Source organism: Suricata suricatta, chromosome 2, assembly GCF_006229205.1.
Source record: "Suricata suricatta isolate VVHF042 chromosome 2, meerkat_22Aug2017_6uvM2_HiC, whole genome shotgun sequence".
Taxonomy (NCBI): domain Eukaryota; kingdom Metazoa; phylum Chordata; class Mammalia; order Carnivora; family Herpestidae; genus Suricata; species Suricata suricatta.
In genome coordinates, this window is record NC_043701.1 from 102,375,172 (window position 1) to 102,397,486 (window position 22,315).

General features: G+C 53.1%; 1 protein-coding gene across 5 annotated transcripts in view; it reads right to left on the bottom strand.

The window, feature by feature from the left end:
• Positions 1 to 14,835: 14,835 nt before the first annotated feature.
• The window catches only part of OGDH (oxoglutarate dehydrogenase), a 61,648-nt gene continuing 54,168 nt past the window's right edge, over positions 14,836 to 22,315 (bottom strand). For all 5 annotated transcript variants that reach the window (XM_029931011.1, XM_029930995.1, XM_029931015.1 and 2 more), the window contains 13 exons: positions 22,013 to 22,192; positions 21,571 to 21,723; positions 20,909 to 21,011; positions 20,666 to 20,794; positions 20,318 to 20,468; positions 19,952 to 20,079; positions 19,685 to 19,863; positions 19,232 to 19,303; positions 18,671 to 18,799; positions 18,235 to 18,307; positions 16,275 to 16,438; positions 16,015 to 16,169; positions 14,836 to 15,764 (listed from right to left, as the gene is read on the bottom strand). In XM_029931011.1, coding sequence (XP_029786871.1) covers positions 15,644 to 15,764; positions 16,015 to 16,169; positions 16,275 to 16,438; positions 18,235 to 18,307; positions 18,671 to 18,799; positions 19,232 to 19,303; positions 19,685 to 19,863; positions 19,952 to 20,079; positions 20,318 to 20,468; positions 20,666 to 20,794; positions 20,909 to 21,011; positions 21,571 to 21,723; positions 22,013 to 22,192 — 1,737 coding nt within the window. In that variant the 3' untranslated portion in view covers positions 14,836 to 15,643. The remainder of the gene's footprint in view (positions 15,765 to 16,014; positions 16,170 to 16,274; positions 16,439 to 18,234; positions 18,308 to 18,670; positions 18,800 to 19,231; positions 19,304 to 19,684; positions 19,864 to 19,951; positions 20,080 to 20,317; positions 20,469 to 20,665; positions 20,795 to 20,908; positions 21,012 to 21,570; positions 21,724 to 22,012; positions 22,193 to 22,315) is intronic.

The following is a 22,315-nucleotide window of genomic DNA, read 5'->3' on the forward strand; positions in this document are numbered from 1 at the left end:
GTGGCTGGACAGCTGATGGGCGGGGCCTGTCAGAGGGGGTGTCCGCTGGCTAGGGGGCGGGGCTCGGTAGAGGGGGCCCGGCGGAGGGGCGGGGTGCGGCCGGAGGGGAGAGGGTGTCAGAACGCGACTGGAGGGGGCGCGTGGCAGGAGGGCAAAGCGGAATGGAGAGGGATGCCGATGGGCGGGGCCTGTCAGAGGGGGTGTCAGAGTTTGGATAGGAGGCGGGGCCTGGCGGAAGGGTCCCAGCGGAGGACAGGGCCTTCTAATGGGTGGATCCTGTGCGAGGAGGTTGTCAGAGACTGGCTGGGAGGGCAGGTCCTGGCGGAGGAGGCTTGGCGGAGGGGCGGGGCTATCAGATGTAGGGGGTGGGGTCCGTGCTGAGGGCGGGGTCTGGATAGGGACTGGGGCTGTCAGATGAAGGTGGAGGGGCGGGGCTTAAATGAGGGCGGGCCTCTTTGGGGCGGGGCCTGGAGGGAAAGAGGGACTTCCCACGCTGGGACTGGTCGGTCTTAGGGTGGTTGTAGCGCTCTATCAGATGAAGCACCTTCTCTGATCAGCTGGCGCCTTCCAAGTACTGTTCTTACCCTTTCAGTTGTCTGCTTTTTCCTATCCTTGGTTTAGGGAGACCGCGTTTTCCCGATTACTCACAATTAATTTTTTTTAATTGTGGTAAAATGTACATAACAACATTTATCATCTTAGCCATTTTAAAAATATTTTTGAGCACTTACTATGCACTGGGCAGTTATTTTATTTTAAAGTTTTAATTTATTTTGAGAGAGAGAGGAGCACAAGCAGGGAGGGGCAGAGGGGGAGAGAGAGAATCCTAAGCAGGGTCCACACAGTCCACGCAGAGCCCAAAGTGGGGCTCGAACTCACCAACCTGTGAGATCATGACCTGAGCCAAAACCAACAGTCAGATGCCCAACCTACTGATCCAGTCAGGTGCCTCAAAATTCCCTTCCTCTTTAAGGCTGGTGATATCCCACCGTATGGGTGTTCAGCATTTTGTTTGTTCATCCTTTGGTCCATGTGCCATGGCTTTTAATGTTCTTCCCGAAAGGCTGTCTGGACCTGTGCTGTTTCTTCTTCTCCTCCTTCTTCTTTCTTCTTCTTATTATTCTTTTTCTTCTTCTAAATGTTTATTTGTTTTGAGAGAGGGAAAGAGAGAGAGAGAGGGCAGGGGATGGGCAGAGAGAGAGAGGGAGAGAAAGAATCCCATGAAGACTCCATGCTGTCCGTGCAGAGCCTGACATGGGGCTCAATTTCAAGAACATGAAGTCATGACCTCAGCTGAAATCAAGTCAGATGCCCAACTGCCTGAGCTGCTCAGCAGCCCGGGTGCTCTGTTTCTTCAGAGAACCATTCATTCATTGAACAAACATGATGGGCCTGTTTTGTGCCAGGCACTGGTCTGGGCTCTGAACACTGGTCTGCCCCCAGTGACATGACAGCAAGGACTCTCCAGCCCCAGAGGAGGGGACAAAAAGCAGCAGGTGACTCACCAAGTAAAAACTCTTCTTTGGGGAGAGGGTTAGGAAGAAAAGTAAAGCCAGAGCAGCGTATAGGGAGTGCGGTGGAATGGGGGAAAGATTCTATGGAAAGCTGGCCCACGTGAAGGGGGAGGGAGGCACCACAGGACCCCGACCCTCTTCTGCCTCCAGGAGGCCATGGGTTTTGGAGGAGCTGCAGACAGGTGCCTGGAGGTGGCCAGAGGCGACTACACCAGGGCCCTGGGCCTGACACTGGCAGGCATCTCATTTCCCCACAGCAACGGCCTGCCCAGTGACCCCGGGAGATGCCATTTGGTGGCCACTCCCTTCTACATTGTGTTTTCATCTCTGACCATATGGACTGTTAGAAAAGTCTTCCTTATTTGCTGGGAAAAGTATACCTTCCCCAAACTTTTCTTCTGTGACTGCATAAAATGAGAGTCTGCACTTTGATATGTGACAGCTCTTCAGGGATTAGAAGAAACTGCTCATTCCTCCTGGATCTTGGGCTGGAGGACGAATGTGCCTGATCCTTTAAGTGTTAAGAGCCACGTGAGTACCAGAGCCCATGGGCCATTCCCTCCAGATGTTCTACCCTGGGCAACATCCTTTTTAGATGTGATACTGGGGGCGCCTGGGTGGCTCGTCGGCTAAGCCTCCGACTTCGGCTCAGGTCAGATCTCACATTCGTGGGTTCGAGCCCCGCGTCAGGCTCTGTGCTGACAGCTAGCTCAGAGCCTGGAGCCTGCTTCCGGTTCTGTGTCTCCTTCTCTCTCTGCCCCTCCCCCTCTCATGCTCTGTCTCTCTCTGTATCAAAAATAAATAGAAACATTAAAAAAAATTAAAAAAAAATTTATAAATGTGATACTGAGCGGGGACACAGTACTCTAAATGTGGCCTAAAGCTCATTTGATTTTAATTAATTTATTTTTTAAATTAAAAAAAAGTTTTATTGTTTTTTTAAAATTTATTTTAGAGAGAGAGGGAGAGAGACAGCATGATCAGGGGAGAGTCAGAGAGAGAGGGAGACACAGAATCTGAAGCAGGCTCCAGGCTCTGAACTAGCTGTCAGCACAGAGCCTGACACAGGGCTTGAACCCATGAACTGTGAGATCATGACCTGATCTGAAGTCGGACACTTAACCGACTGAGCCACTCAGGTGCCCCTTAAATATTTTTTAATGTTTTATTTATTTTTGAAAGAGAGAGAGATAGCGTGAGCAGGGGAGGGTCAGAGAGAGAGGAAGATACAGAATCTGAAGCAGGCTCCAGGCTCTGAGCTGTCAGCACAGAGCCCCGTGTGGGGCTCGAACCCACGGACTGTGAGATCATGACCTGAAGTTGGACTCTTAACTGACTGAGCCACCCAGGTGCCCCTGGGGGAACTTTCATAATAAATCAAAACCTTTCACCATCCAAATGTTCAGTGTTAATCCCTGTAGATTTTTTGGGTCTATTTTCTCTCAGGTGGTTCTCTGTACAGTTATGTGCTTTGGAGGTAAGAGCATATATGTGATTTTGCATCCTTATTTCTCACTCCATCAACATAAATGTTTCCCTTCTCATAAATGTGATCCTCCTAAAAATCCATGTGAAGGTTTGCGTGCAAGGATGTTTGCTGTGCCAATTCCTGTGATATTGGACGACGAGGCTCAAGCCGTGTTCATTCTTTTCAAAACTTTTTGCTGAGCTCCTGCTAGTTGCCAGACATCATTCTCAGCTGAGAGTACGTCAGCAAGCAAGCTGGGAAGGACGTGCGACCGCCAAGCTTCCAGCAGTAAGCCTGGAATCGATGCACATGAAGTACAATACCCCCCACAGGCTGCAATTTAGGTAGTGCCCAAGATCACGTTTTTTGGAACTATTTATTTATTTACTTCTTCTTTTTCTTTTTAATTTTTTTAATGTCTTATTTATTTTTTGATACAGAGAGAGTCAGAGCATGAGAGGGGGAGGGGCAGAGATAGAGAAGGAGACACAGAACCAGAAGCAGGCTCCAGGCTCTGAGATAGCTGTCAGCACAGAGCCTGACACAGGGCTTGAAACCCCGAACGCGAGATCTGACCTGAGCTGAAGTTGGAGGCTTAACCGACTGAGCCACCCAGGCGCCCCTATTTACTTTTTCTTAATGTTTTATTTATTTTTGAGAGAGAGAGAGAGAGAGAGAGACAGACAGACAGACAGACTGTGTGAGCAGGGGAGGGTCAGAGAGAGCGGGAGACACAGAATCCGAAGCAGGCTCCAGGCTCTGAGCTGTCAGCAGAGAGCCTGATGCGGGGCTCAAACCCACAGACCGCGAGATAATGACCTGAGCCGAAGCCGGATGCTCAACCCATTGAGCCATTCAGGCGCCCCGTTTTTGGAGCTATTTAATGGTATGAGAAGACATTCACAATTCAATTTGCTAAGTGAAAGACAAGCATACAAAGTGGTATAATGTCAACATAGTTTATAAAACAAACAAACAAACAAACAAACAAAAAGAAAAACCATCTATGGGGCAGAAGATCTACCCCCAGGAGGAGAAAGCACGTCTGCAATAAAGATGTGGGTCAAACACCATCTTGACCAAATGAATGATCAAGTCATATTGCCCAGTGTGGCCACTGGGTCTCAGACAGAGACGTTTAACCTGAATCGAATCATGATAAAGCCACGCAGTGTCGGCCTCCAGAGCTGGCTTGGACTTGGAAAACTCCAGAAAACCGGCCTGGGGAAACGTCAGCGGAGACCTTGGAGCCTGACGCCTCCTAGGGACCCTGGGTGGGGAAGGCTTGCGGGTCCCTTGGGCTCCCCTGGACCTGGGCTGCAGGCAGGGAGGGAGGTGACCTGGCTGGGGAGCAGCCCAGGCTGACCCCCAAGGGGGCCTGGGGACGGAGGCCAGCTTGGCAGGGAAGAACCACGATTAGACCCACCAGGAAAGTGTGCAGCCAGAAGGAGAGGAAGGTGGCAGTCTTCTCTGGGCACTGAAACCCAGACAGGCAGTGGATGGGGGTGCACTCTTTGTCCCTTTGGTATGTGCACTACTCAAATACCTTTAAACATAGTTGATGGCCTCCTCCCGTCCAGGCCAGGGAACCCAGACACTCTGGGCACTGTGGGCCGCTCACATAGGCTTCTGCCTCCACTTCTCCCCGCAGACCCGCGGGGTGAAGGGAGGGGTTGCAGAAGTGAGCCGTGTTGCAGGACGCGGTGTCTCCCCGGGACACAGAGAAGTGGACAGGGGATGGAACAAGGGTCTCCTTGGCCATTGGCGAGGAACGGCTGGCAGCGCTGGGTGGGCACAGGAGGGTCACTGCGATGCAGCATGTTGGCGGTCAGGAACTGCTCCCTGGGGACCATGCTGTCTTCTCTGCTGCAAGGGTTGCTGGTGAGGGAAGCGTCCAAGGCTCCACCCAGTCCTCCCGGTCCCCGCCCCAGATCCTGCCCACCCTACAGCCAGTCCCAACCCACACAGACCCCACCTGACTTCAGACCCCACCCAAGCCTCACCCCAGACCTCAGGGGTCCCCATCTCCAGACCGCACCCCCAGGCACGACATACCTAAACCTCACCCCTAGGCCCCACCCCACCTCAGCCCGCACCCCACAACCCACTCCGGCCTCAGGCCCCGCCCCATCTGAGACCCCACCTCACCCCAGACCCCACTCCCAGGCTTAGCAAATTGTATTACTTTTTTAAATAACTGAATATTTTTGGTCACAAAAGTAATACATATTCATGTAAAAAATTAAAAATAAGAAAATAGAATAAATTTTACTGCAACTTTGCCTCCCCGAACAAAAATTATTTTTGGTGTACCTCCTTCCTGTATTCTGTGTGTATCTTTCTCCAAACAGCAGCAGAGACCATAGGCACGTGTTTCCCTACTCCGCCCGGGCCAGCACCACCAGAATCAACCTGTGTCTCAGCAGGGGCTGCCCCGTTGGCACAGGCAGGGTCTCCTGGGGGACCCTCCAAGTCCTAACTGTTGACCCATGACCAATAGGATCCTCACTGTTAATGTTTGCTTCCCAAGCTCCTGACCTTTGGGGTCAGGCAAGGAGGGGACCTCTGGAAGGTGAGGACAAAAGTCAGCGGGGTCCCTGTCCCTACTGGCCATGGAGGGTCCCACACCCACAGGGCAACATCCAGCCCCGAGCTTCAGTGGGACTGGTGGGCGGTGGAAAGAAGGGCAGTGTCCTCATTCAGTCCCCCAAAAGCCTGTGACACAGGACGCACTCCCACCCCAGTAGTGCCCCTGGTGGCATCCACATCCTCCCGGGCTGCTCCTGGGCCCTTCAGACCTGCCTCCATTCGCACATGCAGCCTGGTCCTCCCCTTTCTGCTTCTGTTTCCTTTCCTGACCACTGACCTCAGCAGGACCCTGACCACTGCCTACAGTGCACCCGTTCTTGGTCAACTCACCCTGCTCTGCCCATCATAGACCACTGTTCCCAGACCACTGTCTCTGCGGAGAGCCTGCTCCTGATTTCAGGAGCTAATGGAACTAACGGGGGACATGACCCATGATCCTGCCCAGCTGCACCTGTTGCTGATCTGATCCCCTCTTCCCTGGAGGTCGCTCCTTGAAGTGGGCAGATTAGTGGCCCCCAAAGACATGTCCACGTCCTGGTCCCCAGAGCTTGTGTACATCACTTCATAGGACAAGAGGTGTGACTAAGGACTGGGAAAGGAGTATCCAGGTGGTCCTGAGCGTGTCAGGGAGCAGCAAGGCGACTTTAGAGACAGACCCACAAAGGGCGGGAGGGTCCAGCCACCGACCAAAAAAGCTGGAGGTGCAGGGAAGGATCCTGCACTAGAGCAGGGCAGGAGGAGGGCCCTGCCACACTCAAGATTTCAGACTTTGGCACCCAGACTGGGAGAGATCGAACTGCTGTGATTTGGGACCTCTGGCTCACGGTCATCTGCCGACCTGCTTTCTCTGCTGCAGGTGTCTCCTCCCCTGCATTGGGTCCCTCAGCCTCTTACCTAAAACTAGGGACTACCCGCCCTCCCTGCAGCCACCTCCCCACCTCCCCACCTCCCACTGCAGCTCAGTCCTCAGGGGCTGCCCTCTGCAGTGATGCTTTGTCTCTCACGAAACCCCTGTCACCGTCACCTCCCCCAGAGCCAGGCGCTTCTCCTGACTCTGGATCCTGCCCCAGGCCCGCCGATCGTGCTCATCTGGAGGGTTCTCCTGTGCAGCCACCACCATCCAAACTCCAGTTCTTAACATCACTTTAGTGGTGATGCGGTTCAGCTGCATGAAGTGTATAGTTCAGGGGCGCTCCGTGTACTGGGAATAGTGCCGCCATCAGTACAACTTGAGGACATCTGCTTGGTCCCTGGGAGAAATCCCGTTCCTGGGTGCTCACTCCCCAAGCCTCCACCAGCCCCTGGCCGTCTACTTTCTGTCTTCATGGATTTTCCTGCTCTGGACATTTCCTACACGTGGAATCACACAGCACGTGGTCTTCCCGTGTCTGGCCACGGCCACTTAACATTTCCCAGGTTCGGTCACCCCATTGCAAGACCTGCCCTCCATTCCTGTTTTAGACCCAGTACTGTCGTTACATGGATGGACCGGCCAGCCTTCTTATCCATTCATCCGTTAAGGGGCATTTGGATTGTTTCCACCTTTTACCTATTATGAATAATGCATGTACACGTTTCTGTGTGGACATGCTGTGGGTCATACGAGAACTCTAGGTTTCACACATGTGGCACTGCCGGACTGCTGTGGGCACTGTTTTACATTCCTACCAATTCAATAGTTCCCATCACCATTTTACATTCCCATCAGTGTGTAGGTGGTCCAGTTTTTCCACATCCTATGTCTTATTCACCATCATCATACTAGTGATGTGAAGTGGTATCTCATTGTGGTTGTTTTTTTTAAAGTAATCTCTATGCCCAATGTGGGGCTTGAACTCATGACCCCTGAGACCAAGAGTCACATATTCTTCCAACTGGGCCGACCAGGTGCCCCCTTATTATGGTTTTGACCTGGGTTTCCCTGATGGCTAATGATATTGAGCATCTCCTCATGGGCCCATTAGCTATTTCTATACTTTAACTGGGTTGTCTTTTTATTATTGAGTTGTAGGACTTCTTTATATATTCTAGACACACATCCTTTATCAGATAGATGATTTGTAAAGATCTCATTTTCTTTCATTCTGTGAGTTGCCTTTGCCTTTTTACTTTCTTGATAGTGTCTATTGATTTATAATTTTTTTTTTGAGAGACAGAATGAGAGGCAGTGCAAGCAGGGGAGGGTCAGAGAGAGCGGGAGACAAAGAATCTGAAGCAGGCTCCAGGCTCTGAGCTAGCTGTCAGCACAGAGCCCGACGCAGGGCTCGAACCACAAACCGTGAAATCATAACCTGAGCTGAAGCCGGACACTTAACTGACTGAGCCACCCAGATGCCCCTGATTTATAATTTTTAAAATGATGTCTAGTATATATTTGTTATTTATGCTTTTTGTATTCTATGTGAAAACCCATTGCCTAATTCAGGGTCACAAAGGTTTATACTAATGTTTTCTTCTAACAGTTGATAACTTTAGCTCTTATATTTACGTCTCTCATTTAAAATTTTTTTAACGTTTATTTTTTGAGAGAGAGAGAGAGAGAGAGAGTGAGAGAACAAGGCGGAACATGAGCAGGGGAGGGGCAGAGAGGGAGACAGAATACGAAGCAGGCTTCAGGTTCTGAGCTGTCAGCACAGAGCCGGATGCGGGGCTCAAACTCACAAACCATGAGATTATGACCTGAGCTGAAGTCGGCTGCGTAACTGACTGAGCCACCCAGGTGCCCTTATGCCTCCCTTTTTAAAAAATATTTATTTATTTACTTATTTATTTTTTAGAGAGAGGGAGAGAGGGAGGGGGAGGGGGGAGAGAGAGAGAGAGAGAGAGAGAGAGAGAGAGAGAGAGAGAGAGAGAGAGAGAGAGAGAATGAGCAGGGGAGGGGCAGAGAGAGAGGCAGAGAGAGAGAATCCCAGGCAGGTTCCACACTGTCAACTCATACCTCAACACAGGGCTTGAACTCTCAAACTGTGAGATCATGACCTGAGCTAAAGTTAGACGCTTAACTGACTGAGTCACCCAGGAACCCCAAAGTTTATTTACTTAAAAATTTTTTTTGGTCTTTATTTTATTTTGAGAGAGAGAGAGAGAGAGAGACAGACAGACAGACAAACACAGAATCCGAAGCAGGCTCCAGGCTCTGAGCTGTCAGCACAGAGCCCGATGTGGGGCTTGAACCCACAGACCGTGAGATCATGATCTGAGCTGAAGTCGGATGCTCAACGGACTGAGCCACCCAGGTGCCCCAAGTTTATTTACTTTTGAGAGAGAGAGATGGTGAGCAGAGGAGGGGCAGAGAGAGAGGGGGACAGAAGATCAGTGCGGGCTCTGCATTGACAGCAGAGAGCCAGATGTGGGGCTCGATCTCACAAACTTCATATTTAAGAAGACAACCAATAGATGCTAATGCCAAAGTGAAAGAAATGTTAGAATTATCTGACAAAGATTTTAAAGCCGCTATTGTGAACATGCTTCAACAGGCACTTATGAACACTCTTGAAACAAATTTAAAAAACAGTCTCAATAAATAGAAGATATGAAGAAGAACCAAGTGGAAAATTTAGAAGTAAAAACACCATAGCTGAAATTTAAAAACTCAGTGGGTAGGCTTACTGGCAGAATGGAGAGGACAGAGGATCACGCACCTGGAAAGAAGAACACTAGAAATAACCCAATCTGAACAACAGAGAGAAACTGACTGGAAAAACAAAACAAAACAGAGCTCAGGGACTTGTAGAAATGATAAAGGATCTAATGTTTGTTTTTATCAGCGTCCTGGAAGGAGAGGAGAAAGACGGAAGCTGGAAAAGCACCCAAGGACTAGTGTCTGAAAACATCCCAAATACGATGAAAGGCAAACACATACAGATTCAAGAGGGTGAGCAAGTCCCAGGTGGATAAAACCAAAGAGACCTATGCCAAGACATATCATAAGAAAATTTCTAAAAACTAAAGAGGAACAAAAACTGTTCCATGCAGCAAAACAATTAATACAAGAGGATTTCTCATCAGAAACCAAGGAAGCCAGAAGGAAGTAACCCATTTTCCATACGCTAAAAGGAAAGAACTGTTAACCAAGAATCCTCTATCCAGCAAAAATATCCTTCCAGAGAGAAGAGGCAGCAAATACATTCTCAGATGTAGGGAAAGTAAGAAATTTGTCAGCAGCAGATCTACCCTAAAAGAATAGCTAAAACATACTCTCTGAACAGAAAAGAAATGATAAAAGAAGGAACTCCTGAACATCAGAAAGGAAAAAATAACATAGAGAGCAAACCATGTTGTTAAATAAAATAGAACTAGGTCCTCTAAATTGTATTTGGTGGTTGAAGCAGAACTTACAACACTGTTTGATGTGGTTCTAAATGTACACAGAGGAAATATTTAGGGCAATTATATTTTAAGTGGAAAGGGTTAAGGGATGTACAGGGAAATACATTTTCTGCACTTTACTTGAACTGTTAAAATGATGACTCCAACAGACTGTGACAAGTAATGTATATATAATGTCATACCTAGAGCAACCACTAGGAAGCTATGCATATCATAGACAAATACCAGTTATCAAAAACACCATAGATAAATAAAAATGGAATTATAAAAAATGTGTAGCTCAAAGAAAGGCAGGAAAAAAGGATAGAAATTAAAAACAGAAAGAAAAACAGAAATTAAAAATAATATGGCATACTTAAGCTCTGACATAGTAACAATTACACTAAATGTAAATGGTCTGAACATACCAATTAAAAGATAAAGATTGGGGGGGGCGCCTGGGTGGCTCAGTCAGTTAAGCATCTGACTTCAGCTCAGGTCATGATCTCGTAGTTCATGGGTTCTGGCCGCGCATCAGGCTCTGTGCTGACAGCTAGCTCAGAGCCTGGAGCCTGTCTTCAGATTCTTTGTGTGTGTGTCTCTCTCTGACCCTCCCCTGCTCATGCTGTCTCTCTCTCTCTCTCTCTCTCTCTCTCTGTCTCAAAAAATAAATTAAAAAACATTAAAAAAATAAAAAAAATAAAAGATAAAGATTGGAAGAATGGATAAAAATTACAGGCCGTCTACCAGATTCTCATTTAAAAAATAACTTAGGGGCGCCTGGGTGGCTCAGTAGGTTGGGTGTCTGACTTTGGCTTGGGCCATGATCTTGAGGTTTGTGGGTTCAAGCCTCACATCAGGGTCTGTGCTGACAGTTTGGAGCCTGGAGCCTGTTTCGGATTCTGAGTCTCCCTTTCTCTCTACACTCCCCCCTTGCACTCTGTGTCTCTCTCTCTCTCTCAAGAATAAATAAACATTAGGGGTGCTTGGGTGGCTCAGTTGGTTACGTGTCCGACTTCGGCTCAGGTCATGATCTCAGAGTTCGTAGGTTCAAGACCCGCATCAGGCTCTGTGCTGACAGCTATCTCAGAGCCTGGAGCCTGTCTTCAGATTCTGTGTCTCCCTCTCTCTCTGACCCTCCCTTGCTCATGTGTGTCTTTCTCTCTCTAAAATAAATAAAAACAATAAAAAATAAATAAACATTAAACAATTTTTAAAAATAATGTATAGGCAGGTTGAAAGTAGAAGAATGGAAAAAAGTAAACAAATATATGCATATACATGTAGATATTAAGCAAAGAAAAGCAGAGGTGGCTCTATTATTATCAGATAAAGTAGGCTTTAGAGAGGAGAGAATTAACAAAGTCAGAGGGGAGCACTACTACATAGTGAGAAAAGGGTCAATCTTCCAAGAAGACACAGAAATCCTAAATGTCCATGTACCAAACAACAAAGCTACAAAATATGTGAATGAAAAACTGAGGAATGAAAGAAGAAAAAGAGAAACCACAGCTATAATTGAAGACTTTACCACCTCTCCTTCAATAACTGATGGAAAACTAGAGAGAAAATCCATCGTGATGTAAAAGGACTCAATAACCATCAACCAACAGGATCTAATGGACATAACAGGACACTTCGCCCAGTGCACACTCTTTCCAAGTACCAATGGAACACACACCAAGATGGACCATATCATGGGCCATGAAACAAATCTCAGTGAATTTGACACAACTGAAGTCATATAGAGTGCCTTTCTCTAGGGACAATCAACACAATCAATAGAAAGATAACAGGAGCAACACATGTTTTACAGAAGGAGTCTCAAGGGAAAAAATTTTCAATGCACCAAATTCAATGAAAATGAAAAAATACAATGTATCAAAGTTTGTGAGTCACAGCTAGTGCAGTGATGAGAAGGAAATTTATGGAATTAAATGCATTAATTAGAGAAGAAGAAAAGTCTCAATTTAATAACCTACACTCCCATCCAAGAACCTAGAAAGAGAGCAAAATAAACTCAAAGCAAGTAGAGGAATAAATAATAAAGACTAGAAATCAAAGAACCAGAAACAGAAAACCAATAGAGAAAATTAATGAAACAAAAATCTGGTTTTTGAAAAGATCAATAACATTGACCAGGCCCCTAGTAAGACTGATAACGCAGAACACACTCAAAGAAGCTACAGGTCAACAGCTGTATAGAGAATAGAATCCTCAGGGAAGAGATATAGGAGCACCCTTAACAAAATATTATCAATGTATAAAAGAAATCACACATGGTGGCCAAGCAGAGGTTCATCCAGGGATCCAAGGCCAGTTCATTGTTCAAAACTAAACATGACAGGCTAAAGAAGGAAAATCACATGATTATATCCATCATTGTCAGTAAAGCATTTGACAGAATTCAACACCTGTTTATGATAAAAACTCCCAGAAAAATAAAGAGAGGGGAACTTCCTAACCAGATAGAGTGTTCAGAGCACCTGCAACTAATACTATACGTAGTGCTGAAAGACTGAGTTCTTTCTCCCTGAGTGCGAAGCAAGCCATCCGCTGTGATGGCCCTCGTCCACGTGGTGACACAATTCCAGCCAGTGTGACAAGGCAAGGAAGGGGAATAAAGACCATGTCTATTGGAAAGGAAGAAATAAAGATCCTATTTGGGGCTGCTAAACCCTGTTCTTAAGGCTAATTGTGACCTGGCTGAGGATGCAGCAGGAAATCTGAACCCCTCGTTCCCAAGGTGGAGAAGGGCCCAGCATGGAGGGGAGGGCACAGCCCTGGAGACTTCAGGTGGCCACTCCTAACCAGGGCAATGGCAGGAACACCCTGGGGCTATGTGTCCAAGCCAAGGGCTCCCAAGGGCAGGGGCACCCTAGGCTGGGGAGATGGGGTCTCTGCCTGCCCATCTGACCCCAACAGGGGGACGGGGAGAGGGAGGGCTTGAGGCCGGGTGGTCATCCTTGGCACCGAAGAGCTGACAGGCTGGGGTGGTGAAGGGGGGGGCAGGTGCAGGGAGTCACAAGGGACACATTTCCAATTCCACTGTGAGCAAGTTGAGGGGTACAGTGTGTAGCATGGTGGTTGTAGTTAATGACACTGTGTTGTGTATTTGAAAGTTTCTAAGGGAGTAAATCTGAAAAGTTCTCATCATAAGAAAAACGGATTATAAGTACGTGTGGTAAGGATGCTCAACGCAGACCCACTACATCTATATCTGGACTATAACAGCATGTATCAGTTATACCTCCATTAAGAAAAGGGCCCTGATGGGCACCTGGGTGGCTCACTCAGCTGAGCGACCAACTTGGGCTCAGGTCATGATCTCATGGTCTGTGGGTTTGAGCCCTGACAGCCCAGAGCCTGGAACCTGCTTTGGATTCTGTGTCTCCCTCCCTTTCCTTTCCCTGCTCACACTGTCTCTCACGTTCTCAAAAGTAAATAAACATTAAAAAAAATTAAAAAAAAAAAAGAAAAAGGCGCTGAGGTGAGGAGGCCATTGGGGAGGAGGCTGGGAAATGGGGCGTTAGATGACGTGGGCTCTGCGGGGACAGTGGGAGCCTGAGGTGGGGAATGCAGGCAGTGTGGCTCCACACCGTTTTCTGTTGTCTCTGCTCGGTCCAGGCCCAACTGAATACTAGCTCACTGCCCCACAGAGTTTAGGGCAGAAATAGGTTCCACATTGACTCCAATTCCATTGCCTCTGGAGAAGTTGGGTGGGTACGTCACCCCATACCCGGCCAAGGTGGGTGAGGCCTCAGCCCCACCTGGGCCACCCCCTTAAGCCCCTCTTGCCCAGGTCACCTATCCTGGGGCCTGAAGCCCCCACGGGTGCAGGCCCCCCAGCACTTCGAGCTTTCAAATTGGTGTGGGTGTCCCAAGGGCCTCTTGGTCCCGAACAACCCATGCCCATGCACACTCATGCATGCTTGCTCACACTCACTTATACATGTAAGCACACACTCACCCTTCCCAAAGACCCTCTGAGCAGGCAGGATGCACTTTTTCCTCCACAGCAGCGGGAGGGACGACCCAAGGGCAAGCAGACAGAGCTGCCCAATGAGGTCTGAGCACTCCCTCCTCGGAGAGCCCCCCTGCACTCTCCCTCTCCATGTGGTCCTCGTGGCGGCAGTGAGAGGGGAGGTTCCTTCACAGTTGGACTGGGGTCCTCAGGGAAGGAAAAGGGCTTCTGACTTTTTTTTGCCTCCTTTAACACTGACCCACCCCGCTGGCCGCATCTGACACAGGGTCCTGCTGGTCCTGCTGCCCTGACCCCACACTCGGCTCTGCCTGTGTGTGGCCACCGCCACTCCAGGGCTGGAGGACCCATGGCCGAGCCACAGGGAACACATGGGATAACATGAAGAGATCCCAAGAGGCTTCCAGAATAAGGGACCTGGGGCGCCTGGGTGGCTCAGTTGGTTCAGCATCCGACTTTGGCTCAGGTCATGATCTCACAGTTTGTGGGTTTGGGCCCCACGTTGGGCTCTGTGCTGACAGCTCAGAGCCTGGAGCTGCTTTGGATTCTGTGTCTCCCTCTCTCTCTGCCCCTCTCCTGCTCACACTCTTTTGAAAATAAATTTAAAAAAAAAAAAAAAGGGACCTGAGTGTGGCCTAGAATTCGGGGTGGCTCTCAGCCCATGTCCACATCCAGGCCTTTCCCAAGCTCGCTCAAGGCTGGAACCCACTGATCCCTCAGGGGGCCGAGGATGGTGTGCTGTGAGCCCAAGATGGTGGAGCTCTTGTCAAGAGGGGCACTGGGCTGGGGGCCTTGCAGAGGTCCTGCAGGGGTGCAAACTCCCAGGGGGATGGGCGGACCAGCTGCGGTCCAAGCACAGACTGCGGTATCATGGGCAGAACCGGGCACAATCTATACCTGTGACACACGGCCGTGCACCGGAGGGCTGCTTCTGGGCAGGATGGGGGGGCGACAGAAAGGACCACACACAAACGTCCCAAGGGTAACTTCGTTTATGGGTCAAGCCAAATGCAATGCAAAGTTGTTTTTGTTCTTTTTTTTTAACCAAAATAAATAAATCAGATCTGTCCTGTGACGGGTGAGGGGGGCTGCCCTCAGCCCTGGCCTTCCTGTTCCCCCTTACCAACTGCGGCACAGCCCAGACGAGACCCCTTCTGTCTCCACGGCACTGGCGACCGGGAATCAGGAAACTGGAGGGGGTGCTTGGTTGGGGGGTGGGCAGTGGCTGTGCCCTGGCCTGGCCGTGAGTCCCGAGCCCTAAACCCCGTGGCCCCAGGTGGGTGCAGTATGCATGGGCCCCACAAGTGGCCCAGGCCCCTCTCGAGGGCCAGAAGCGGACACCGCAGAGAGCGGACCTGCCCTCTCTGTGCCAGGCCAGGCACAGGCCACCTCCCACCCAATGCCCCACATAGTGCCTTGGTTCACTGTGCAGTGGGGTCTCCAGTGGAGCCTAGCCCTCTCCCCGGTGAAAGGTGCTGTCACTGGGGGTGGGGTGCGAGGCTGGGCCCGCGGGGCGGAAGGGCCGGGCATGGCAGACCCTCCTGGGACACCCACAGGGGCTCCTCTCCTCCATGGAGGATGCTCAGCTGCTCAGCATGGCAGAAGTCGCGCACCTGGGGACAGCTGGCCTGGGGGGTGGCCAAGCACTGGGGGGACAGCAGCCTAACGTTAAGCGGGAGGGGGTGTGCGGTGCAGCAGAGGCAGAGGTGTGGGCAGCGCTGAGGCACTATTCTTTAGTTGAAAAGCGAGGGGCAGCCGAGGCCCAGGTGGCCCAGGCAGGGTCTAGGAAAAGTTCTTGAAGGCGTCCAGGTCAAAGGCCGTGTCCAAGAGGCGCTGCAGCTCTGTGAGGTGGGTCTTCTTGTTGCCAGTAGCAGGAGCTGCAGCTGGATCCCGGCCAGCATACCTGCAGGGGGTGGGGGTGGGGTACGTGGGGAAACAGTGAGCATGGAGTCTCCACTGCCCTGAGCAGAGACAGCTCCTCAGGCCCCAGCCCTGGCCAGACCCCCAGGCCCCACCCTTGCCCAAGTCCCCCCAATACCTCCACCTATCCAGGTCTCAGGCCCCGCCCCTCCTAGCCAGTTCCCTGCCCCCAGCCAGCTCCTGCCCAAGTCCCCCCAACAACCTCCCACGGCCAGCTCCCAGGTCCAGCTCACCACACGGGCTTGGCGCGGCTGATGGTGGTGCGCAGCCGCGGCTTCACGTAGTCATAGTAGCCCTGGTTCTTGTGCTCCTCCTGACACCAGGCCAGCTCGGCGTTGGGGTACTTGTGCACCTCCTGCAGTAGCAGGTCGAAGGGGAACGGGGACAACTGCGGAGCGAGGGGCTCCAGTCAGATGGGAAGGGTCCCTGGGTGTACAGCTCAGGGACCGAGAAGAGGGACGCAGGCACCTGCTGTGGAGCCACTGGCCCCCACCTGTTCGATCCTGGTTATGGCCACCTGCTCTGCCATGCCCCGGGCCTTCCGCTCTCTGGTGAGGTCATAGTACACCTTGCCGGTGCAGAACAGAAGTCTCCGGACGTTTGCTGGGTTCTGGGCAGCCAGGCCGTCTTCTGGGATCACCCGCTGGAAGTGGGTTCCTACGAGAGAATCCCCACAGCCAGGGGTCCTCTCAGGACCAGGCCAAAAACACCCAGGGCTCACAAGAGTCCCCCAGGGCATGGCGGGACATGGGCTGGTGCCAGAACGCGCAGCTCCCAGCGCACCAGCCTCAGGAGGCCCTAGAATCCATCTGGATCCAGAGCACCTTGAGAAGCACATCGTGTGCAGCGCACAGTAGGCAAGGATGGTTTCAGACAGCAAGTGACATGCGCTGGGAATATTCAGATTCCCAGAGCTGGGCCTGGTGAGGGGAACCAGGCTGCCCTCTGGAAGTGGCATCCAGAAAAAGGTCTCTCTTAGCGACACACACATAACATACGCACACGTTCCTGCTATGGGAACTTCCCCCATGTGATAAAGGCTAGATACAAAAAGCCCACAATGAGCACCAGACTTAGGGCTGAGAGACAGATGCTCTTCCTCTAAGATCAGGAAGAAGACAGGGACGCCATGGCCATCACTCCTGTCCAACCTAGTGCTGGGAGTCCTGGCCTGAGCAGTGAGGGGAGAAAGGAAAATGAAAGACCTCTAAACTGGAAAAGGAAGAGATAAAATGATCTGTGGGTAGATGGCTAAAACCCTAGAAATTAGAATGAACCAACGCAACAAAGTCGCAGGATAAAAATGTCCACACTCAGAGTTAAGGTGCATTTCTGCAGACTGACAACATGTGATCCAAACAGGAACAAGAAAGCCCACATGGGCCAGCGTCAGTGGGATGACCGGAGGCAGTGAGGACTTGCGATGAAACTGTAAAGCGTTGCTGAAAAGCACTGAAGACACAAGTGAGCAGAGACGTGTGTCCCCGGGGTGGGGGGGGTGGTTGGGTGGCAGGCTTACTGCTGCTCTGTAGTCATTTATCTGATGCCAAATTAGTACCTCACGCACAGAAAGAATCACAATGCAACAAGGCAAACAGCCCAACTCAAAATCAGGCGAAGCCGGGAACAGACACTTGTCCAAAGTGGATGCCCAGACAGCCAGCAGATGTGCACAATGGGGCTCAGCATCACTGTCACACCAGTGCAGAGACGAGCTCCCATGGGCTGAACATTAGATGTCACGGCCGCTGCGGACAACGGTATGGTTGTCCCTCAAAACCCCAAGAACAGAATTACGCGGCACCCGGCAGCTACACCTCGGGGACACGCCTAAGCAAGCCGGAAGTGGGCCGAGAAGGGGCATCTGCACACCCACGTCCACAGCAGCATCATTTTCAACCACTCGTGCGAGGGAGCAACCACGTGTCCACCGATGGCGGAACAGCCTGTGTGAGTGGACCACCTGCACAGGTCCGTCATCAGCCGCAGCAGGTCCCGGCACCTGCTCTGTGACACCTGTGGGGCAGGCCAGGAGTGCAAGCAGCCAGACACGGGAGGACATGAGCTACATGAATGTACCCGTGTGCAGGGCACCTGCCGAGTGAACCAGGCACGGCAGTGGGGTGCTGGTCCCCGGACCTGGGGGGTCCAAACGGACCGAGGAGGCTTCAGCTTGACTGAAGATGAAGAAGGCTCCCTGGCCCAGGAGCCTGGGGTCGCTGTGGGTCTCATGCACGGCCTCCTCCTCAGAGCGGAAGAGCCCTGAGGTCAGACTGGCTCGTCACCTCTAAAGGAGGCCAGGGCGCCCAGGCGAAGGCTGCAGACTGGGGGGGTGGGGTGGGGCACAACACACGAAAGCTCCAATATCTGGGCTGTTATGTTCACTGGTGTGTGTGCAACAACCAAACACATGGCCAGGGCCGCAGGAGACCGTCAGCACTCCCGACGCCTACCTGAAAGCATCTCGTCGAAGCTGGTTCTGGCCTCAGGGTGCCGCAGCAGGGACTTGGGAGTGAAGATGATGAGCTAGAACGGAAAAGCACAGGCCCGTGATGGATCAGGCCCCTTGGCGTCCAGAAGGAGGCCTGGCTGTGTGGCCAGGAGCCCAGCATCCACTCCTCCAGGACCTGTCCCAGCTGCACTGAATGCTGGCGCCCCGACACCGGGCCCCAGCCTCTCCTCGGGGTCCCCGCCCGCAGCCAGGCTGTGCCAACTGTGTGTCCTTTACACCCACTTCTTCTCCATTAAGGCCTGGCCCAGGAGCCCGCTGGCTGGGACCCCGCCAGGCATACTGCCCCCCAACCGCCCATTCACAGGTGCATCCTCCTGCTGGGTGGGGGCCCCGGACTCCTCAGGCCGGGCCTCTGGGCAGGGACTCCCCCCACTGACCGGCTTCCGGAAGGGCAGGAGGATCTGCCGCCGCAGCACGTGGAAGAAGTTGCCAGGCGTGGAGCAGTTGACGACGACCCAGTTGCAGTCATAGAGCTGGTTTATGTCGAAGTTGGCTTCCTCCAGGTTCTGCAGTGTGAGGGAGAGGCCGCGGGCGGGGCGGCCTGAGCACCTGTCCCTGGGCCTCAGGGCCAGGCCCCAGCCCAGCCCAGCCTCAGGCACCGCTGTTGTCCTGGGTGCGTGCACGAGGGGACCCCGCCTGGAGCTCCGCAGGCCCTCACTGGGGTTGTGTGTCCTGGCTGGTTGGTCCCTCGGGCCTTCCTGCTCCTCTGGAAACCATGGCCTGCAGCCAGATCTGATCTGCCTTAGAAACCCCCTCCTGGTAATGTCGTTCTAGGTCTTCAAGTTTCATTGAGACCACCAGGACTCTTCCTCTACAACGTCCGCCTGAACTCAACTGCACGTGGCTGCACCGAGTGGGCTCTGAGGCAGTGTCTGCAGCAGCAGGACAGAGTCTCTCACTTTGGGGTGGGGGCTGGGAGGGGGCAGTGCCGTGCCTACCGGTAGGACATCCGGGTCGTCGTTGCACATCTGCAGGAACCGCTCCGGCCTGGCAGAGGAATGTTCTGGACCCTGGAACCAGACACACACGTTACAGGCGGAAGGTGCATGTCACATCTCTTCCTTAATGGACTCAGGTCACTTCTGGTCTGATAAGCATCAACTTCCATCGACCTCCTGGCATTTCCACCTCCTTCCCTCCCCCAGAGCGCAGAGGGGCACTTCTGTGTCAGGACAGGGCCCACAGCCTGGCTCTGCATGGCTCCTCTCGCGGGGCCTCTGCAGTGAAGACAGTCCTCCTAGGCCCAGTGTGGGGAGGGATGGGAAGGTGGCCCGCACCAGTACCCCTGCTTCTCACAGAGGTGGAGCCGGAGCTGCCTCCTGCCTTCTGGGACAGGGGAGAGGCAAACGCGCCCCTCCACCACTCCCGGGTCTTGAGGGGGTAGGGCTCACCATGCCCTCCATGCCGTGGGGCAACAGCAGCACGATGCCGTTCTGCCGCACCCACTTGGCCTGCCCTGGGCAGATGAACTGGTCGATGATGCACTGGGCTGTGTTGTGGAAGTCACCGAACTGCGCCTCCCAGAGGACCAGGGCATTAGGACTGGCCATGGCAAAACCCAGCTCAAAGCCTGCAGGGCACAGAGGAGGGACAAGACGGACCTGAGCCTGGGGGAGGGGGGGCGGGGGGGGGGCGGGCCTGTGGGCCACAGCACTCACCAAGGACCCCGTATTCGGACAGTGAGCTGTTGCACACGGTGTAGGGGGCCTGGTTGGGCCAGAGGTGGTTCATGGGGATGCAGGTCTTCTTGTCCACGTTCTGGTCATGGAGGACGTGGTGGCGGTGGCTAGAACAGAATAGCACAGTTTAGAGGCAGAGCACTGGGGCTCTGTCGTGACCAGGAGACCCACAGGTCGGCCAGTGCTCCGCTGGAGTGTCCGCATCAGAGCAGGGAAGGGGTGCACCTGCGCTAGCACAGGACTGCATGACTGCTTCCCAGCAGTGGTCTTCTTAGGATACACACAGGGCCCTCCCCTTCTGTGCCCTGCACTTCGCAGGGCCCACAAGATCACAGAGCGTGTTACCTAAAGGTGCCCCGTTCCACGTCCTGGCCGCTTAGCCGGATATGGATGCCTTCCTTCAGGAGCGAGCCGAAAGCCATGTACTCGGCCAGGGCCCAGTCCACGGTCCTATTCTTGACCAGCTCACCACGAGTCTTCAAGATCCGGCTCAGCCCTGCAGAGACCGTGTGCTCGCCAGCTGCCACAAGAGCAGTGCCTCTTCCAGCCCAGCCCCTGAGGGCCTGACTCGCCTTCTGGGACAGTGGGGAGGGGAGCGCGGGGCGGAGCAGCCAGCAGTGGTGCTTGGTGCTATCCTCCCCCTGCCCCCACCGGTCCTCTACCTCCTGGCCCAGGTGGCAGATGCTTCCTCACCTCCGTGAATGGTGAAGTTCTCCACGGGCACGGAGCTGGCCACATTCCCGATGTGTGTCAGAATGTCCTCCGTCAGGCCGGTGGAGGGGCAGGTCATGCTCCTCGGCTGCCCATCCAGGGTGAAGAAGCCTAGGACAGGAGGCCCAGCTGAAGCACAGACTCCACTGTCTGAGAGCCACACCGTGGCCCCTGGGGGTGCTGTGGGGGCGGGTGAGGGGTGCCTGGTGATGGCCCCCTGCTCACCAGGCCAAGGGGAGTCCAGCCAGTGCTTGATGTGCAGGATCTTCTCGTCCTTGGACCTGGTGAAGGCCTCCTCACAGATCTTGTCGTACTTGGAGATCTCCTCCTGGAGGGCGGAGCACAGCATGGCTGTCTGGGTAGCTGTGCACCAGGCTCTGGGGCCACCATGTGCACGCCCACTTAGAGGCCAGCGAGGGGGGGCTATTGTCTTTATCTTTTTCACGCCCAACACTTTCTTCTCCAAGTCTGCTCGCTGCAGACCTGCTCGAAGCGGGAGCCCCTGCCCCTGCCTGTCCCCCACCCCCACCCAGCTTCCTTCCTTGCACACTGGCCCAGTTCCTATGACTCCTAGGACTACCTGGAGAGGGGAGGACCACAGCGCCACCCCAGCGCTGGCCCTGACCTCCAGATGGCCGCCAAAGTCAGCCCTTTCTGCCTCTGTGCCCTGAGCACCTACACAGGCCTCTCTTAAGCAGCCAGGAGGGCCAGGTCTACAGCAGGCCCGTCGCCGGCCCCCCTGCACAGGCTCTCAGGTTCCACCTCCTTTGTGAGCTCCCCATAGCCCAGACTGTCCAGAAGTGATGTGTGGGGAATGTCGTGGCTGTAAACATTCCGCACACTCTTGTGGGGACCCTGGAGTGCCCCGTGGCTGGGCCGGGCCGCACCTCGTACTCGGGCTGGTTGACCACGCCCTGGGACACCAGCAGCTCTGCGTACTTCTGCAGCACCGGCTTCTGCTTGCGGATCTGCTTGTACATGAGCGGCTGCGTGAACATGGGCTCGTCCATCTCGTTGTGGCCATTGCGCCGGTAGCACACCTGGACAAAGCCCAGAGACGCTGGCATCAGGGACATAGCATCAGCCCGCATCTACTGCATGGTGCCTCAGTCTACCTCCTCTAGAATTGGGGTCCTATCTGGCTCCTTCACCCCAGATGAAACAAGCGTGACCTGGGGACACCCTGGGATGAGGCCCCAGCCATTTTCTTTCCTGTCCCAGCATAGCTCACTGGCCCTACAGCCTTGGGAGCTCTGGGGAAGGGCAGCGTGGGGAGCCTGCGCCAGGGAGCCAGCTCTGTTCTCCCAGACACAGATGGGGGTCACTCACCAGGTCTACCACCACATCCTTGTGGAATGTGCTCCTCCACTCGGCTGCCACCTTGCACACGTACATGACAGCCTCTGGGTCGTCTGCGTTCACGTGGAAAATGGGGGCATTCACGACACGGGCCACATCAGTGGGGTAGGGCGAGGAGCGGGCCATGCGTGGGTCTGTGGTAAAGCCGATCTGCAAGAGACACCCAAGCAGGGTGGGCAGAGTGCCACCAGCGGGCAGCCACCTGCCCTGCCCTTCCAGGTCCCCAAGGGCCTATTTTCAGGTCTGTTTACTTATTTATAAGTTTACGTCATA